At 43.1% G+C, this 18,364-nt stretch overlaps 1 protein-coding gene across 5 annotated transcripts in view; it reads right to left on the bottom strand.

The window, feature by feature from the left end:
- Window positions 1-2,031: 2,031 nt before the first annotated feature.
- The window catches only part of LOC107996812 (zeta-sarcoglycan), a 209,665-nt gene continuing 193,332 nt past the window's right edge, over window positions 2,032-18,364 (bottom strand). For all 5 annotated transcript variants that reach the window (XM_017055066.3, XM_028666234.2, XM_017055064.3 and 2 more), the window contains 3 exons: window positions 7,231-7,420; window positions 5,709-5,901; window positions 2,032-3,423 (listed from right to left, as the gene is read on the bottom strand). In XM_017055066.3, coding sequence (XP_016910555.1) covers window positions 3,060-3,423; window positions 5,709-5,901; window positions 7,231-7,420 — 747 coding nt within the window. In that variant the 3' untranslated portion in view covers window positions 2,032-3,059. The remainder of the gene's footprint in view (window positions 3,424-5,708; window positions 5,902-7,230; window positions 7,421-18,364) is intronic.

The following is an 18,364-nucleotide window of genomic DNA, read 5'->3' as shown; positions in this document are numbered from 1 at the left end:
AGCAGAGCAGGGTGGATGGCACGTGGTGCGTGGAAACGCCAGGTTTCGCGTGGCACGAGTGCCGCTAATTCGTATTTAAAGGTTTATCGGTCGCGCGACAATTTCACGGTTCGCAGAATCCATCTGACAGGATTCCCTTCCCCGGACGAGATTCACTTCCCACCCCAAATGCGAGGAGGGAGGAGGCTGAACAGGAGGATGGAGAGGGTGTTAGAGGGACAGAAAAGTGCGAGCGTGTCTCGCGTCACTCGAGCCACCGTGCAAGTAATTTAACTGGCGAAGTAGTCGGTAATAGTCGAGGGACTGTATAAACAAAGCGGCTGGTTAATTAATCAGTCTAGGAGCGAGGTAATGGCTGTTGAATAGATTCCAGATTAATTATCTTGCCGTTTCTTTGAGGCTCTTGCCCCTTTCGCCTTGGGGGTGAAACTTTCCTCCCCCCCGATCGTCAGAAGCGTTTGCCAGGGGGAAAAAAATATTGGGAAAGGTTTTTGGAAAATTTTGCGCGCAACGTCAGAGGAGAACATCGTTTCTTGTCGAGGAAACTTTCCTCCCCCGAATTTTCGAACGTTTTGCGCTTTATATATATATATATATATATATATATATATCGATAATGTCGAGATTAATGACGGGCCGTTGCGATTATCATCCGCGTAAGGTCATTATCATCTGTTTATCGATGACCAACTACATCGATGCCTCATTAGATCTCTAATGAAGCTGGCTACAATGCTCGCGTTACGCATCGGAATTCTGTTCGGAAAGGGCATGAGGTATCCATCATATCTGAATGCTAAAATTTCGAATAATTTCTCGATTATACCATTACACGGATGTATGATGATACGAATTATCGGTTTACACTTTAGATGATACGTATTTTTTCTTTTCTTTTTGGTTCATCTTTTCGGATCCACGATGAATTTGTACAAAAATAAAATTATATACGGGACATGTATAATTCTAGCTTCCATACTGCATTGTACTTCCATACTTGCACGTATATACGTCTAACCTTTCAGTCTCGGGATAGAGTTTGAGTTTGATTTGTAAAGTTATGCTCGACGAGTGTTCAAATTCGCGCGTATTATTACACTTAAGAAACATTGAATATTATTTTCAAACTGTATTTAGACTCCGCAGGGATGGAATATAATAATTAATTTTGCCCGGGGATCAAGTGGAAATATTTCCACGAGAAGTTGAGAACGAATTCTTGTTAAATTGTTCACAAATGATACAAATCCAGGAGAGGGTCCAAGAAAATTTACCGCCGGTGGCCCGTAACATTTTCACCTCGTTCCCCTCGGTGTTCCCCGGATCCTGCTCGTCTTAGGGTAATAACAAGGGGATCTAAGAGGCATTTTTCATCCGCCCAGTATTTTTTTTTACTCGACTGCTGCTAATTCACACCGCTTACTCCCTCTCTCTCTCTCTATCTCTCCTTACCTCCTTCCCTTTTCAGATTCTCTCCATCCTCCTCGCCATCGTTACCCCTCCCCCCTTCTCTGAGCCCTGGGTAAGAGTGGTCGGGAGAGGGAGGGCGTACTTTGTTCCCTTCCAGGCTGGATGCAATTTTAATCTCGAATTCCGAGAAAATTACCTTGCCGTCAGAGCCGTTTAAGGGGCTACTAAGGTGAGATTGCCCTTGCTACCTGTCAGCCGGCTTGACATATACTATATTATGTAGCGAGATCGGCTTTTCTTGAAAACTATTTTCGTTTCGCCTAATTTCGTTCTCCGTTATCGTTTTATCGCGCAATGGAAATCCATGCAACGAAGAACTCTTCCATCGATATCGCAAAATATCAGTCTCCCGACAGCTTTTTGCTCGGGTTAAAGGGATTCTTCGAAGGCGGATATCAATCCTCCCCGCAGGATGGAATAACATTTCTTAATAGGATCGGAGGGATAATTTTGTGTCGTTCGATAAACACACTTCCAGATTCTACGTACCTGCGTCGCCTCTCCCATAAAGGACTCGTCCCTTCTCTGGAAAAATGTGTTCAGGAATGATTATACGCCACGTTTAATAATAATAGTAACAATAACGACTTTATTGCCACATACATAAATAGATGGACATGGCCGATGTACAGCGTGTGCAAGCTGGATCACGCAACCGGATCCTTTTACAGTGAACTACACTTGCGCATCCCATTTTTACGAGCGAAAACGCGCTCCAAAATAAAAACGTTCCTCTAATCGCGACGTGTCTCTCTCTCTCTCTCTATAAATCGTGTCCAGAATCGGGCGAAAAACACACATGCACACACGCGCACTATGAACTATTACATAATCTTAATCGCAGCAAGATACATCCTTTTCCATACATCTTTCTCTTTCTCTCTCTCTCTCACTCCAGATTTTTCTCATCCATCGTCCGATCAGGCTGAAAAAAGGAACTGCAAATCGTTGCCTATCGACTGGCCACGCGAACGTTTGCGCAAAGAAACCAGCAGGAGAGACTTGGCCGGAGGGGAGGGGAGAGGCTCGATCTAACGACAGGGGGCAGAGACAGGAACGAGATGACGAGATTATCAGCCGCTCGCCTATCTGATAATCAGTTTTAATATACAAGATATACATTCGCTCGATCGATTCAACTGGGACATCGAGTCGAGTCGAATCGGCTCCTCTTACTTTTTTCTTCCTTTTTTTCCCGTCGTATCATATACGATCTTGTCTCCTCGCGAGGCGCCTCGTCCATTCACGGGATCCATAGCGGGATAAAAAAAAACAGCGAAACAACACGACGAGTCCTAAAACGCGACGAGTGCAAGCGTCCACGCGCCGTATTTCTAAAATTTCGAGACACAGGGCGCGAGAAAGCGGGAAGGCCGATCTCGAGGCTCGGACATCGCCATCTGCCGTCGATTTTCCACAAATTCTCGGCAAATTTCGACCCCACCACCGTTCTCGACCACCGCGTGGCCGATTGCGAAGTGGATCCCGTCCTCTATCGTCCATTTTTCGAGGCATAGTAGTAGTGGTAGTAGTAGTAGTAATAGCAGTGATGGTGATGGCAGTAGATTTCTAGATCGTGGTTCTAGGTATTAGCAAATCGATTTGTCCGCTTGGCACGTGCCCTCGGATCTGGCGAGGAACAGTTTCCCGTTAGCACAGGCACACAACTGATAGATGGTCGTGTCTCTTTGACTCTGGTGAGGAGAGGACCCTGTTCTCGGGGAATGCTGCTGCTGCTGCTGCTGCTGCTCCCTGGACGTGTGGCCTTGGCTCGTTGGGCTGGCCGTCTTCAACCCCTTCATGAACAGAGTCTTCGCCTCCAGCTTGATCGCCCCGTGCACGCTCTCGAGTTTCAGATCCGTTAGACAGGAAGCCGAGATCTCGTTCGCCCAGGACTCGATTGCCACTTGTTGAGGGGCGCTGATCTTTAGGGATCTGGTCGCTGATTCCAATCTGTGGAAAGAATTATTTTTATTCGCGCGTAAGATGAATTTAAACCTATCGTGTTTTCACTCGACAAAAGTTCGATGAATAAATCGCGTTATTAGAGTTAATGATAATTCTGTGAGATATATATATATATTTTTTTTTATTAGAATATATAATTTCAAGAGGATGAAATCACGACCCTTAAAGTATTTTTGTTTTTTAAAATACAAATTTCGTACGACGAGATAGAACGAAATTTTAATCAACTATGAAATAATTAACTTTCAATTAATCCATCCCGTGTGTGAAAAATATTTCCATCGCGAAGTTGTGCGCAAAATATGAAAGAAAAAAAAGAAAAAAAAAAATGATGATGAAATTTTGGAAATTGATTTCACGCGCTCAAAGTAATTTTCGCATCGAAAAAATAAATTGCGCTATATGCATAACCCATTACACGCTCTACGTATATGCGAAATTTCATCAAAATCACATTTTTCAAAATAAGCTTCCTTTTCTGAAAGAGGGAAATAAATAAATACTTTCGCGACTGTATCTCATCGATATTGATCTCTTTGAGTATTTAAAAAAAAAAAAAAAAGAAAAACGATGAAAAATACAATCCACTCCCAGTTAACCAATTTCCTAAATAAAAAAAAGAAAAAATAATCCACTCTCGAATTTCATTTCATTTTCAATCAACTACCCAGAAACATAAAGAAAGATACGAGTTAATAATAATAATAATACGAAGAAGCAGAATCTCGCTCGACGAAAATGCAGTCGCAATAAATAGGGATCGAAAATTCGCAATATCGCGCGACGAAATAATACGGCAACTAGTCGACTTGCAACGTCAGGTTTGCAATAATCGATCCTTCTTTTCTAAGAAAGTGGTAAAGCACCTTCCTCGATCGTCCTCTCCAATACCCCCTCCCCCCTCCATTCAACCCCCCCACCACCCGTCATCGTCGTCGACCCATTGCTCGCTGCCTCCACAACCCGTTTCGGATCCTCCTCCGAGGTATTTCATATCTGGCATAAATCCAATCCTATGAATATAATTTTCCGCGCGAGCAAAGTTTTATTGTAATCGTAAATCCGTCTGTAAATTGGCCGACACTATCAATAACCGCGCTTCCATATCCGCTTCGATCCCTTCCTAAACTTCCATACCTTAATACGTCATATTCTTACTAATATAACGAAACGAACTGACTGGTTTCCCTCGAAATCGACGTTTCCAAATCTTTGCATCATTCGAATATGATAATACAGGCTTAAGAACCGCTCGTGGTTATATAAAATTTGGAATTGAAAGATCCTCGAAGGCAAACGTCTCCACTCGAGTCCCGTTGTTGAATCGATCCAACCTCTCCTCCCATACGCGTCCTCTTATTTAAATTTTCGCGTTAAGAATGCAAATTGCACGATGAGGATCGTTTGATTCGATGTTTGCGGGCCGAGTTTTTGCGTCGACCGAATTTACTTCTTATTGGATAGCAACAAGTTTAATCGCGTCGCGCGTAAAACGAGGGTGAATAAGAACGGTTTACGACCCTTTTGTCAACCGGCATTCCCATCAATTACACGATTTCACACCGAACCCGTCCAACGCTATATATTTAACCGTGTTACCGCGAAGTTTAATCCCACGCGAGTGTCGGTCGCAGTCGGTATCCGACTCGATTATTTATAGCCGGCCACGGGGTTACAAGGAAAGTTGATTGGAATATCGAAACGCTATTTATATCGACGCCCTGTATATCGGGGATGATTATCGGGGATGGATGGAGAAAGCTGATGGAAAATTCAGCGCTCGGATGGTTGGAACTGGGTCGAAGTCACTTTTAGAAACTTCTGAAATAAATGTGGGGCGCACGAAACGCGGTGACTAGTTGGAACAAAATCTCAAAATGGTGTACTCTCGCGCTCTATTATTTAAGACTATCTTTAAGATCTTCGATGATGATCGGGGACATTTGAGAAAATTGTTTATACTCTCATATGATCTTTCTATCTTCCTTCAAGTTGATTTTTTTTTGTAATACTTTATAATAATTGTTAATCCTCGATATTACCAAGAATCGTTTTATAAGGAATTATTTACTTTCAAATATTCGCGAGGGAATGGACGAGATGGAAAGCTGCCGAATAGGAATCTTCCACGTTTCTCACGATTTTTGTGCCTCCCTCTCCCCGCACAATCCTTCAGATTTCGAGGAACTGATTTATTATATTCGTAGCGAGGAGCGAGATATATCCGGTTTTTTTCCTTTCTTCCTTTCTTTCTTCCTTCTCGCGATTACCTGAGGCCACGGCCGGATTCCCCTCTGACCAGAGGCGTTTGAACGCTGCCCTGGAAAACGGCACCCCCGTCGCCGGTCACCTTCAACATCTCCGCCCCGACCACCACCTGCTCCCTGTCCACCGAGAAGAGAATTCCTCCTTGAGGGTCGGTTATCCGGAAGCCTCTCGACACGCAGTCCACACGATCCTCGCCTGCAAAGTGGACAAAAGACACTCCGTCTGCCATTTTCCGTCTCGAGCCGAGGATTGAATGAGTAAACGGGCGGGCGAGAAGAAGGGGGGGAAAAAAGAGAAGGAAAATATCTTTGGCGAGAGAACGTTCCAAGTTCGTTAAATCTCGTGGAATTGGAAATCATGTTTTTTTCGTATCTCTACAACGGAATGTAATGAAGAGTTTAAGTTTCGTCGTGTTATTCGTGACACGGAACGAATCTTTCGTTTACTTATTTATTGTACGTGCTTCGAATCGACGTGCTTTAAATCGCCGGGAAGAACGAAGAATTAATTCGAATCGTTCCGTGTCGTTGCACGTGTATATATATAGGTGTAGCATTTATTTGAATATTTGTGGAGAGGAATATATACGTAAATGTGTAAGAATTTTTTTTTCTTTTTTCGTTTAAGACACTTTTAGATCGTGGAAGATGTTATTTCGTGCATTTTCCTTTCGGGGGGAAATTGAACGACTTTTGTTCGAGATTTTTTTTTCGAAATTTTAATCGCCGTCGACGTTAATACGACGGAACCTTCGCACGATTGTCGCGCGATTTAGCTTTTCAAAGCTACAAACCGACGTGACTGAAACGCTCATCTCCATTAACGACGCGTGTATCTCACCCCTATGTTGCGTGCCATCGATATCTGTCCTTTTGTTTTCCACGAGGAAAATATTCGGTGACGTTAAAAGGAAAAAGGAAAAAAAAAATTGGCGGAAAAAAATAGAAATAAAAAGAAATATTCGTCCATCTTGAAAAGGAGCGGGATTTCGAAGAGAATTACTTCGCGATCCTGTAAAGTCTTTCGCAAACCCGTGTAAATTCCGTTTTTTTCATAGGATTTTTTTCATCTCCCCGCAGAGCTACTGATGCTTTTTGGCTTTTTTTTTTTTTTTTTCTTTTTCCTCGAGGATTTCAAGCCTCGAAAAACCTACAATTTCACCCACCCAACTTTTCTACATTTCGATTAAATACCAACCGTGAATTACAAACATTTCGCGATTCGAATTAACTTCGACCACAATTTTAAACTCGTCCCTTCCGCCCCTCTCCCTCCCTCTCTCCCCTAGATTCGATTGGAGAGCTCTAACAATTGGCGATCGCGCAAAACACAACGAAAGAACGATCTCGAAAATCGGATATCGTTTTATATATATCGAGAATTCGTTTCCAATTCTGATATTATCGTTCGTTCATTATTTTAACCGCAAAAAAAAAAAAAGGGGAAAAAAAGAAATCGATCCACATTTTGATGGAATCACGAACGGGGAAAAAACATCGGAAAATGGATATGTTACACTCTTACCAACTGTGAATCGGGCGAGCAATCGGCCATCGTGCGACCTGGCCGACGCGGTGAAGTTGTTCCACGACTCGAGAACCAGATTCTTTCCCCGTCTGGATCTGAGGCTGGAGGCCACCAGGGCATCCAGGACGGCGGCCTGACCTCTGAGCTCGATCCCTCCGGGCACCACCTTCAGGGAGCCGATTCCCTCCTGAAAGGAGAGGAAATGACTGTCAGGAAATAAACGAGCCTCTCTGTGTCGGCTCCCTTTCTGGGTCGGGATAGATCGTCGAAGGAATAAGGAGAGGCCGTAGGCCTCTCCCGCGTTAAAATTCGTTCGCCTCGCCGATTTTAACTGCGCTTCCGTTTCCTTTCCCCACTCCCATTCCTTATTTTTATTTTCCCAACGAATTTTTATCCCACGAACGAACGAATAAGAGATATATTTTGATATACTCCCGCGCCATGATTCAACAGCACGAAAATTAAATACCACCGACCGACATTATTGCCGTTTCAGACGGTTGAATAATAAATGCTGTGATGAGCTACGGGGCCCCGCTCCTACGCGCCACAAATCCCTCCCCTTCCTGCTCCTTCTCCCTTTGCCATTGTGATCGCGGGGGTTCGTTTGAAATATTTCCCGCATAATATTGGAACAGTGGCGCGGGCAGAATTTTATTTCGACGGCGGTTGTTACACCGGTGTATCGAGCTGGTGCTCCGCTTAACAGAAGGAAACACTATCGTATGACGAACCGAGGAATGCGTTATGAACCGAACATATTGCGCGCGAATACTTGAGACCCAGCCCAGACCAAACGCCTAAACAAACTTGGTAGGCAACGGTTTACGTTAAAAATTTAGCGCTTAGTTTTTCGCGAGCGAAGGAATTTCGTCGAATATCGCTTTTCTCTCCTTTATTTTTCATGTATTTAGACTTACTTTAACGCGCCTCGACAGCATCTTTCTTAACGCTCTTTCGAATTCTCTTCGAACCGTACAAGCAATACAGATTTCACAGCTATCGTGAGTTAAATGAATTTTTAATCTCAACAGATATACAGATATATTCCTTGTGTTAGTAAAAGTGGTTCAAATTTCTTTGAATTTTCATACGAAAGGAGAATACGCGACGTCGTTGTTAGATTCGACAGAGATGTGTCATGAAGCAGTTTGTAGCAGTGGCAGCAGATCGTCTGACATTAATCGGTTCATTTATCCTCTTATTATTAATTTAATCACGAGCAAAGAAATCATAGAGAAATCATAGCATAAAAAATCATAGAAACTAAACTACTAAAAATGGCTCAAATTCCCCAGCAGCGTATTTTCGAGGAGAATACGCGACGCCACTGTAATCGTTGGATTAGATATTATTTCATCAGGTTTCTAGCGGTGGCAGTTGATCTGACATCTTCGATCAATTGGTTCATTCACTCCTCTTGCTATTAATTTAATCACAGAAGAAGACGAATTTCCGATCTGTGGATATCGTTAATTTCATATTTGATCCCATAAACACCAAATATTCTTCCGCGTTACACGTTCCATCCCTTCTTTCGAGCTTCATTTTCCACCCCTGCGAAAATTCAATTTCGCGTTACATTAATTGCATGCCCGACGTTGCGTCTCCGCGCTCTTTGTTCCTTTTTTTTTTTTTTTTCTCCAAACCGTTCCAGGGACCTGTCTATCGTGATCGACGATTCGTTTTTTACGTCGATCGAAAGTGGAACGAACTCTCGCGGTAATTGCGTTTCAAGCGTTTCGACCGACTTCGAGGCTTATCGTCTCCTGGAATAGAGATAGATAAACAGAGATAGAGATAGATAGATAGAGAGAGAGAGAGAAAAAAGGAGAGATTGCTCGAACTTGAGCGACGAAAAATGCACCCTTTTTTTCCCTCGTCCCCCTGTACACTTCGTATACACGTGTTGTACACCGTACAAAGTCGTCTCTCTACATTGGTTTCCGATGATTAGCCACTCGATTGGAAGCAATCGCCGCCACGCGCCAGCCCGGTTCTCCGCAGTTTCCATTTATTATAGCGACCGATCACTACGAAATGTGGCCACCGGTTGGATAAACGCCAGTAAACCCCCCCTCCTCTCCCTGCCAAGTCTGACCGAGCAATCGCGGCTTTCGGATTTTCGAAACGTGTTCCAGAGCGTGGTGGATCCAGGAGCTCGATTAGGTCTCCGTCCGTGTTCGCGAATTGGGATGGAATCCCCAGGGGAAAAGATGCTGGTTTTAATCGCGGTTGGAAGGACGAAGGATTGGACGGGCAAGCAAGTGTGGGTGATTTTTGAAAGGAATGAAATAGAAAGAGGAGCGTTTTTCAGCGTTCGAAAAGCGTTCGACGAGCGTTATAGGGACGGATATTAAAATCCGGAGTGATTCTCGCGAAAAATACAGGAGCATAACGCCGGTTTTAAGGTTAATTTCGGCCGATCGTTACTTTCTACGAGCCTCCACTCCGTCCCCTTCTCCTCTCGGCTAATTCTCAGAACGCCCTTCCTCAAAAAAAATTTCACCCACCAAGGGAACTCGGTGTTAATTCTCGCAGCTAATTTCCAGCGGTCGGATACCATTTCCCCTCCCTCCCCTCCCTCCCACCTTTAAGAATAATTAATTCTTCGCTCTTAAAAAAAAAAAAAAAAAGAAAGAAAACGATCTTCGTGGCAATCCGGTGCTCCTCCTCTCTCTTCCCATTTTTCCATACGAACTGAAAAAAGAAGAGAAAAGAAAAGAAAAGAGGAATGAAAGTAAGGGAAAAAAGGATCGAATAAACACGTCGCTCGATACAACGACGAAGCCAGCACGGCGTAGAAATTAACAATTTCAATCCCGTCCACTCCGTTGCCGGGACGAAACTGAAATTAACTCTTAACTTAACGGCGTGACAAATTAAAAGGACGACGATGGCCGTTAAGGGAAAAAGGGCGTTTCTTGGCGAGGGGGGGATGGATTGTAAGCCCCGATTCTTGTTTAAATTCCCGCAACCGGAAGCTGTGGAGCGGATGCGCATAGCTGCGGCCGCGGTCGTCCCCTCTCCGCCATATCGCGGCCGCCGCTCGATTAGCCAAATCGTTCGGAAAACGATACGATCTCTTTGCCCTGTACTTAACCGTAACCGTAAACCCCAATGGCGTCGAGAGGGCCGTAGCCGTGACTGCGTTTCAGAATCGTCGTGGCCCTCGAAAAGGTCGCAAAGCTAAAAGGCGGAAACGCCGTTAAACTTTTTCACCGCGCTGCCACGCCACCGAAAACTGAATTTATTCTCGTTTTGCAGAATAATTGACGTGGAATATCGTCGTGTTTAGTTTTCGATCGAAGAAGAAACGAGAGAGGGAGAGAGATTTATTTGCCCCGATTCGACTCGAGTGCATGAATTTTTCGCGACGAGGACGCTCGTCGATAGACGAGGTGTCGAGATAATACGAATACGAATTCGATCTCGAAGGAAAGTTCCTGCCCTCCGGTGGTAAAACGGATATCCGGGTCGCGATCCAAAGAGTGTCTCTTCACGTGTACGCTATCTTTGAAAGCGTGCACTTCGAATCTCGTTTCCGCTCGCGTTTCCCAGCCCAGACCCGTTTAAATTCGATTTTTCCGAGTACATATTTTATCCAGGACCCCCCGTCGATCCTCTCGTACTCGTGCTCGCGAAAAACGGCCAGTTTTCCAATCGAGTTTTCCCGGCGAAAAACAGATTTGCGAATAATCCGATAACATTAATCTGATTACGCAAGAAAAAAGACGAGTTACGAGACAATTCGCGACTCCTATGAGTCTTTAAAACGTTTCTTGTTCCAAGTTCAAACCATTTTCTTCGCTTCATCCATCCATCGTTCATTATCGTTTCAAATACTGTCACGAAAATTCCACGCTCCTCCTCCCCAGTTTGAAACTATAATCCAAATCGTACTTTGTTTCGTAACTTTGCAACGAAACGCGAGAAAATTTCCGACGTAACCGACATAAAATTACGGATCTTCCTCCTCCCCTCCCTTCCCCCGTCGACTGTGCAATTTACATATGAAACTCGCATGAAATTCGACGTGCACGCAAAGTCGACTTCCAACCAATTAATCGGGCCAGATAACAGCAATATCTCGGCCCATGCGATGCGACCCGCCGCCTCGTGCCACGAGCACCGTCGCGCTGCTACCAAACTCATCCAATAATCACAGTTATGAAAATTAATCTATCGACACGCGATCAGCCCGCTTCGCAACTTTCCTCCATTGTACGCTATTGCGAGGGGAGGAGGGAGGGGGATGAAATTAGCTCGATTCGATTTCGGGATGGAATCAAATCAGGATTCCCCACCGTTTTCCCCAATATTATCCGCGTTCCCAGTTATTACAATCTCCCCTCTCCTTTTTTTGTAATTCGAGCCATCACACGAGGCGGAATCCGTTGAAACGTTTATTCCCCGATAAAGATACTAATAATAATATACCGTTCGTTTATTGCTCCACCAGATTTATAAATGGATTATTCGTAGAAATTCCTCCCGTATTGTAGAAACACTTTTTCTTCGCACTTTGGATCGCTCTCGTAAACCTAAACAAAGGATTACGTTATCTGAAGATTTTTTTTTTTTTTTGAGAGAGTTTAGTTTACACTTTACAATTGCGTATAGTTTTCGCATAAGCTTCAATAACGTTATTCCAGTTCGAGGAAACCCGTAATAGAGATAAGCTGATTGTCAACATACGTTCATATATTCGTATCACCAGCACGATTCCAGGAATTTTAATCCGTGCTTGGCCGATGTTGTTGTTATCGTGCCTCCCAATTGAAGTAAGAATTTCGAAGAGCACTGAGTCTCACTCGAAAAGAAAGTCTCATCGTGAACGGATCGTACTCCTTCGTAGACAGTGCTCAGACGCGACATCGACTTGAAGAAGAGTCTAATTATCGTTTATTGTGAACAAGTCGTAGTGTTATAGACACGTCTTATAGACTCGTAATCGTTAATACTAATTCATCGTGAAGAAAATAGAAAGAGATTCGACGCATGTATCCACGCACTTAACGATCCACTACCAATACTACCTGGAGGGCGCGAACGAATATGAGAATACTCGAATTTCACCGTTTAACCAGTGTTCCACGTTCAACGAATATCGTTCGACTAATATATTATCAGGCCTGGTCGCTCGCTGCTCGAGATTCTTAGGAGGTCCCGTTAGGAGGGGGCGAGTGCTCACGAGGGGGACGTAATGAAATCCAAATAACACCCCTTGCACGCGTATATCATCGTAACGACGCTGCTCGGACCGTTGCTCTCCACGCGGCTGCTCACCGTCCATAAATTAATACAAAGCGCGTTATTTACAGGCTTTCGAACACCCCTCTCTCTCTCTCTCTCGCCAATTTACCCCCGCTGTTCATTTTATTCTCATCGATCAATTTGCAGCTGGGATTTTTTTTAATCGATATTAACGTTTCACCGCTCTCTTCTCTCTTTCTCTCGCAAGTTTTCTCTTCAGGAATCCTCCTCGTGTACCGAGGTGCACGTACGTAGAGAAGGCAATGTTATTCTTTTTTCTCTTTCTGAAGAGGTAATAGTTTTTTTAGGGATAAGTTTGCTTCTCCATTTCGAATTTCACGAGTCGAAATTATGATAATTTATCTGTTGATTAATAGGGGAAGTTGAGCGTAATATTCGATATAATTGGATAGAGGTTTATAGTCGTAACTTATAAATTCAAATTTATTATTTTTTCGTCCGAGAGGAGAGTTAGTACGTTTCCATTATAACGGTTAATGGGTGGAGCGAGTATATGGTTCTTTTTTTTTTTTTTTAAACGAATTTCTGATTAAAATATCGATCGAACATCGAGCCTTCCGTGGTAATTATTTTCAATTTACCGATAAGCTTCTATCTTCTCTCTTCGCTCGTATTTTTCTACTATTTTAGAACGCATATTTTACGCGCGTGTGCAGTCGTTACAATAGTTTCGCAGTATCCTTTCGCTCTTTTATTTTTCCGTTAAAGAATTTTTCTTTTCTTTCCTTTTTCCAGAATGAAAATACACACGTATATACAAACGGGTGTATCCAGCACTGCTATCGTAAATTTGTAAACAATAGTGCAAGTAAAACTTGTACATTTATATACATTCGTAACATTCGTTGAATTCCTAATTTCGCTAAAATTTCAATGCATATCTTTAACTTTATTATTACGGAAAAAGTTTCTTCGTACGTTGTTCTTTCTCGACACAACGTATAAATTGTAAATGCGACGAACAGTTATTTCCAATTAAAAAATTGTCACGATAATTTACCTTAAAGTTCTCCTTTGATCGATCGAAAATTAAGGAATTAAAATTAAGGAAAACTTTGAATTCCCCTATAATTTCGAAGATAACGACTTCCTTGTCAACGACGAATGAACGATCGTTAAAAGCGGGGATCTTTAAAACGTATTTTATTCCAAACTCGAGACGGATGCGATTCCTCTGGAAAAACGTAAATTCTCAGAAGAAAGTAGTATGCATTTCCCCCCTCAAAAAAAAAGAAGAAAAAAGAAAAATGTAGGTCATCGAATCGCGGGTACATTCATCAATCTCTACTCTATGGAAACTATGGAAGCCCTTTTATCTTGGCCAACCAATTGAGATCCATCGAAATGAAATAAAAGGAGGTTCGCCGTATGGTGCGCTTCTCTCTATCTTCAAAGTACACGTACACGAAATATTTTCGCATATATTAGCGGAAAATTCGAGCGGGAACTCTTCTTCAAATTTATTTCACAAAGAGATCACTAGGAAAATTTCAAGCATCCCGCGCAAAATTCTAATTCTTCTCCCCCGAACAAAATTCCACGCATTTCCTTGTTCGACAAGATTCAATTGTCGCGATTCTTCCTTCATCCGAACAACCGTCAGGATCCTAAATTCCAACGATCCTATTAATAGACGATGCTCGATCGATGGAAACCGAACGCATCCCTTCTTCGAGGGAGTTAAACGCTTTCCTCCAACAACGCCTGCACCACTCTGTACTGCACTTCCTCTCGTGTACTGTACGTTAAACCGCACCGGTAATTATACGTATGCATGCAGTCGGTACGTGCACCACACGTTAATACACCTCACGTAATTATCCCGAGCTGGACAGGAATCGTCTAACTTTTGCAGCGAATAATCCGACCGGTGCACCCTCCAACCATCCCCTCCCCCCTCGGTTACATCGCCGCGGCGACATTGCAATTTCGTGTTATTTTACGTGGCGCACGGCGCAAGGATTAAATCGCGGGGTGTGCAGTGATGGCGGACGTATCCGTGGCCAGGATTTACCAACGTCCGCTATGATTTTCGTAGTTGAAAACGCGGCAATACGGTTCGCCGACGGCGTTGATACATCGCCGCCCGGGATTAGTTCGTTTCATTTCGTTTTCGTCCCGTTTCCCGTTTCGTCTCCCCGGCGAAAAGAGCGAGGAAGGAAGGAAGGAAGGTATGAAGGCGGATCCCAGGCATTTCGGGTCCGAGGGGTTGAAATTGCGCCGAGTGTCCGAAGTGGTGTCTCAAGTGGGGGTGGAATTGTAAGAATTCGAGGAATGGAAGGGCTTTTATTTTTTTTTATTGGTCACAAGTATTTATTTGTTCATCTATTTACTTTTTTTCTTTCCTATTTTCGAATCGAACGAATTAAGAATTACTCGCGAGAGGAAAGAAATTCGAGGGGATGGGATTTGTAAGGGAGAAAAAGTTTCGTTTGATGATTCTCTCTCTCTCTCTCTTTCTCTTTTTTTCAAACGATTGCCGAAAAATGAACGCGGTGGTGTTATCGATTGTAGGATATACGTTGCAAACAAAGGTAACGTTTGATCAGAGGGATTTTTTTTTTTATCCGTATTTATTTAAGCTTCCCTGTTTACTTTGACACGGATACCTCGAAAGTTAGTCGCGCCAACCCTTTTCCACTGGATTCTAGAGAGCGGGGATGCCTCGTTTCAACAAGGTACGAGAATCTCTTTCCCATCACGATCGGTCGCTGTTTTCTCCATTCTTTTGCCGCTGTATCGAGCGATAAAGTGGGACAGCTCTACCCGTGTCTTCTTGCACCTTGTCCCTCTTTCTCTTTAAGAACAGTTTAACTATTCTCCCTTTACAATGCCGTAAATCCATCACGAGCTGCCTCCAATTATATAACCCATTCATTTCTCCGATGATTACGCGCCATTATATCTCGCTCGTTAAGCGAGAAGCTTTGCAAACAAGATAATCGATAAGAAGACGATTTTAAAGTAAGAAAGAAAGAGAGAAAGAAAGAAAAGACCATCCCCGAGATTTCAAAGAAATAAAACGAATTTTTCCTCTCACTCTCGTGCTGGCTCTCGTCGCGGTTATACAATATTCGAGTCAATTTTCCCCGAATTGCAATCTGGATCTGGACGCGCAACAATAATTTTACCATTGATAATGGCGCGTAACGAATTGTTAATCCGTCGATAAACTAATTTGAACGCACGCTTTCGACACTTTCCCCTTCTCCCTTCAACATATATATATATATATATATATATTTATTAGTGGGATAAGTCGAATAATAAAACGCGAAAGATAGCCCGAAGAGACGTGCACTGTAATGAGCGGTCCTTGCAGATCATTTTCTTACGATAACGAGGCGGGTTGGTAACCGATACGAGTATATACCATGGCTCACCATTTTTCATTCTTATTATATTCCAATACGTATGCCCGAATATCTGGTGTATGCATATAAATCTATCTGCATATGGATAAATATAGTGCATATATATATATACATATATATATACATATATAATATACATTTTTTTACACTAATGGGAACAATTCTTTATATAATTTAGAAAGGAGATGGTATAGGAGATGGGGACACCCTAAGGGCATCATTAATGGCGCGGGTACAATCTCGGCCCTGGCATTCCTCCTTTACAGTATTACTCCCTAGCCTCCTCCAGATGTCTCCTCCTAACCCCTCCCTCTTCGTTCTCTGCCTCTTTCGGTTTCCGTCACCGGCCTTGCCACTTTCTTTTTCTTTCTCGATATAATCATTTATTGTATTCTTCGCTCTCTAATTAATCTCTGCCTCGAAGGGGACTGCTTTATACATATATATATATATATATATATCCAACGTTTCGAAAGACACAGAGAAGATACCGACCCGGTTACGATCCCCCTCTCTGTCTCTATCATATCTTGCCGAACTTTTTTTTTTATTTCTTTCTCTTCCTCTCTCCCTCTCTCTCTCTCGTTCTCTTTGCTTTTGTTCCTCGCGTTGTTTGGCACGGTGGATTAAAAACGGTGGAGGCAACGCGGTGGAGGGAGGGGTAGAAAAAAAAGAAGGAAAAAGGATATAACGAGAAATATAAAAAATAAGAGAGAGAGAGAGAGAGAGGGGAAAATAGGAGGCCAGGATAGGCTTTGAATGGCAAACGAGGCGACGCGGATACCGGGAGAAAAGCGTGGAAAAGCTGGTGAATAACGTGGCACGCATCGGCCACGATGTTTTCGAAACTTTGTCTCACGGAGACCGTGTTGTTTATAATTTTTAATAACCCGACTTCTCGCTCGTCCTCGCTCCCTTTGATCGCGCGCCACGGTATAATTACTTTATTTCGGACCCGCGCCGATAAATTTCTCCGCTTGATGCACGTTTTATGACGTGCCGCGTCCACGCTATTTTCAATGCGCGTCACGGTCATGCTAATAGGTTCGCTATAGGGAGAGAGAAAAATATTGTATTTTTTTCCTTCTTTTTTCTCTCTCTCTCTCTCTCTCTTTTACCCCTTCGAATCGAATATTCCGGGGCGTACGTCCGGAAAAACGGAAAATACAAATTGTTTTCATGCGTCTTGAAAACTTCCGATACGGCGGATACGTGGATACGTTTCTCATCAGCGTTGGATTCATTGGAACGGTTTTAGAAATTTGATGTATTTTTTCCTTTTTCCAAACTATCGTCTTCCTATCGAGATAATGATTTTTGCATTTCCGAGTTCGCTTTAAGTACTTTAAAGAAGAGATTGCGAATTAAAGATCTATAAAAATAACGAATATTAAACTGATAGAACAACTAAGCCTGTCGAAACAATAGGTTTTCATAGTCTTAGTTTCCCTCGATTATTATTATGAAAATGTTTTTAACGAAATGAATATTAACGCGAAAATGTAATTAATTAAATACATTATTTTCGTAACATCCGAAAATAATGCAGCTTCTCGGTTGTTCTAATGTTAAAGTTTAATTCAATCTCGTTTCGTTTCATTTAACCGTAACTTTGATACACTCCGTGTAGCTCCGTTGCGTTCGCGTTTACAACAATCTGCCGGAGGAACGAACGAACGAACGAACAAATTAAGAATAAATTTCGAAATGAAGGTAGTGAAAACGGGAGAAGAGATCAGGAAGGAAGCATTAGAAAAAAAACATACCGAAGTCGGACAATCGCCTGTCACGTCCACGCAAAACCCGTACGAATCGGCGAAAAAAAAAATCCAGCGTGAAAACGTTGATCGTCGTAAAATGGAAGAAAAAATCGTAGGTTGGTCCACGGTCGAAATCCCTGGGAACGATAAACTCGTTGGTCCGTTGTTCGACCCGGTTCCAACCGGGCAACAACTATGGCACCGGTGCACGTTCAAAATTCATGGCGCCGTGCCCGGTATACTGCACTTGCACTTGCACCCCCCCACCCTCGGCCTGTAATAGATATCCTTTAATACTAACGCAGCCGCTTATACGTAATGTATACAGGGTGACCGGGCCATTTCTCACGCATTTATTGGCCGGTTGGCAAAACTTTTCCGATGAATCAATATCGATCGCCTCGTCCAATGTCCTTCCGTCGTTAAGCTCCCTGTGTTCGACAAGTTTGCCACAGTTTCGCGTGCAAGATTCATGGACGGGGCCCAACCACGTGGAAAATTTCATTGGGAATATCTCGCCAACTCCCCTTGTCAAAAATTCCCGAAATATTTGAAATTCGCGCCTATTTTAATATCTCGCGTGGGCGGAATATCGTCAATGTTTTTCCGAATGTTCTTTCAAATCTTGATTCTTAGGCTGTTTCGGCAGGAGATTCTTGGGTCAAAGAATCGAGCGAACGTGGAATATCTCTTGTCAAAAATTCGCGCCAATTTTTAGTA

This window comes from Apis cerana, linkage group LG2 (assembly GCF_029169275.1).
Source record: "Apis cerana isolate GH-2021 linkage group LG2, AcerK_1.0, whole genome shotgun sequence".
Classification (NCBI taxonomy): domain Eukaryota; kingdom Metazoa; phylum Arthropoda; class Insecta; order Hymenoptera; family Apidae; genus Apis; species Apis cerana.
Note: the sequence above shows the minus strand (reverse complement) of the source record. Positions and strands in the feature narration are given on the sequence as shown.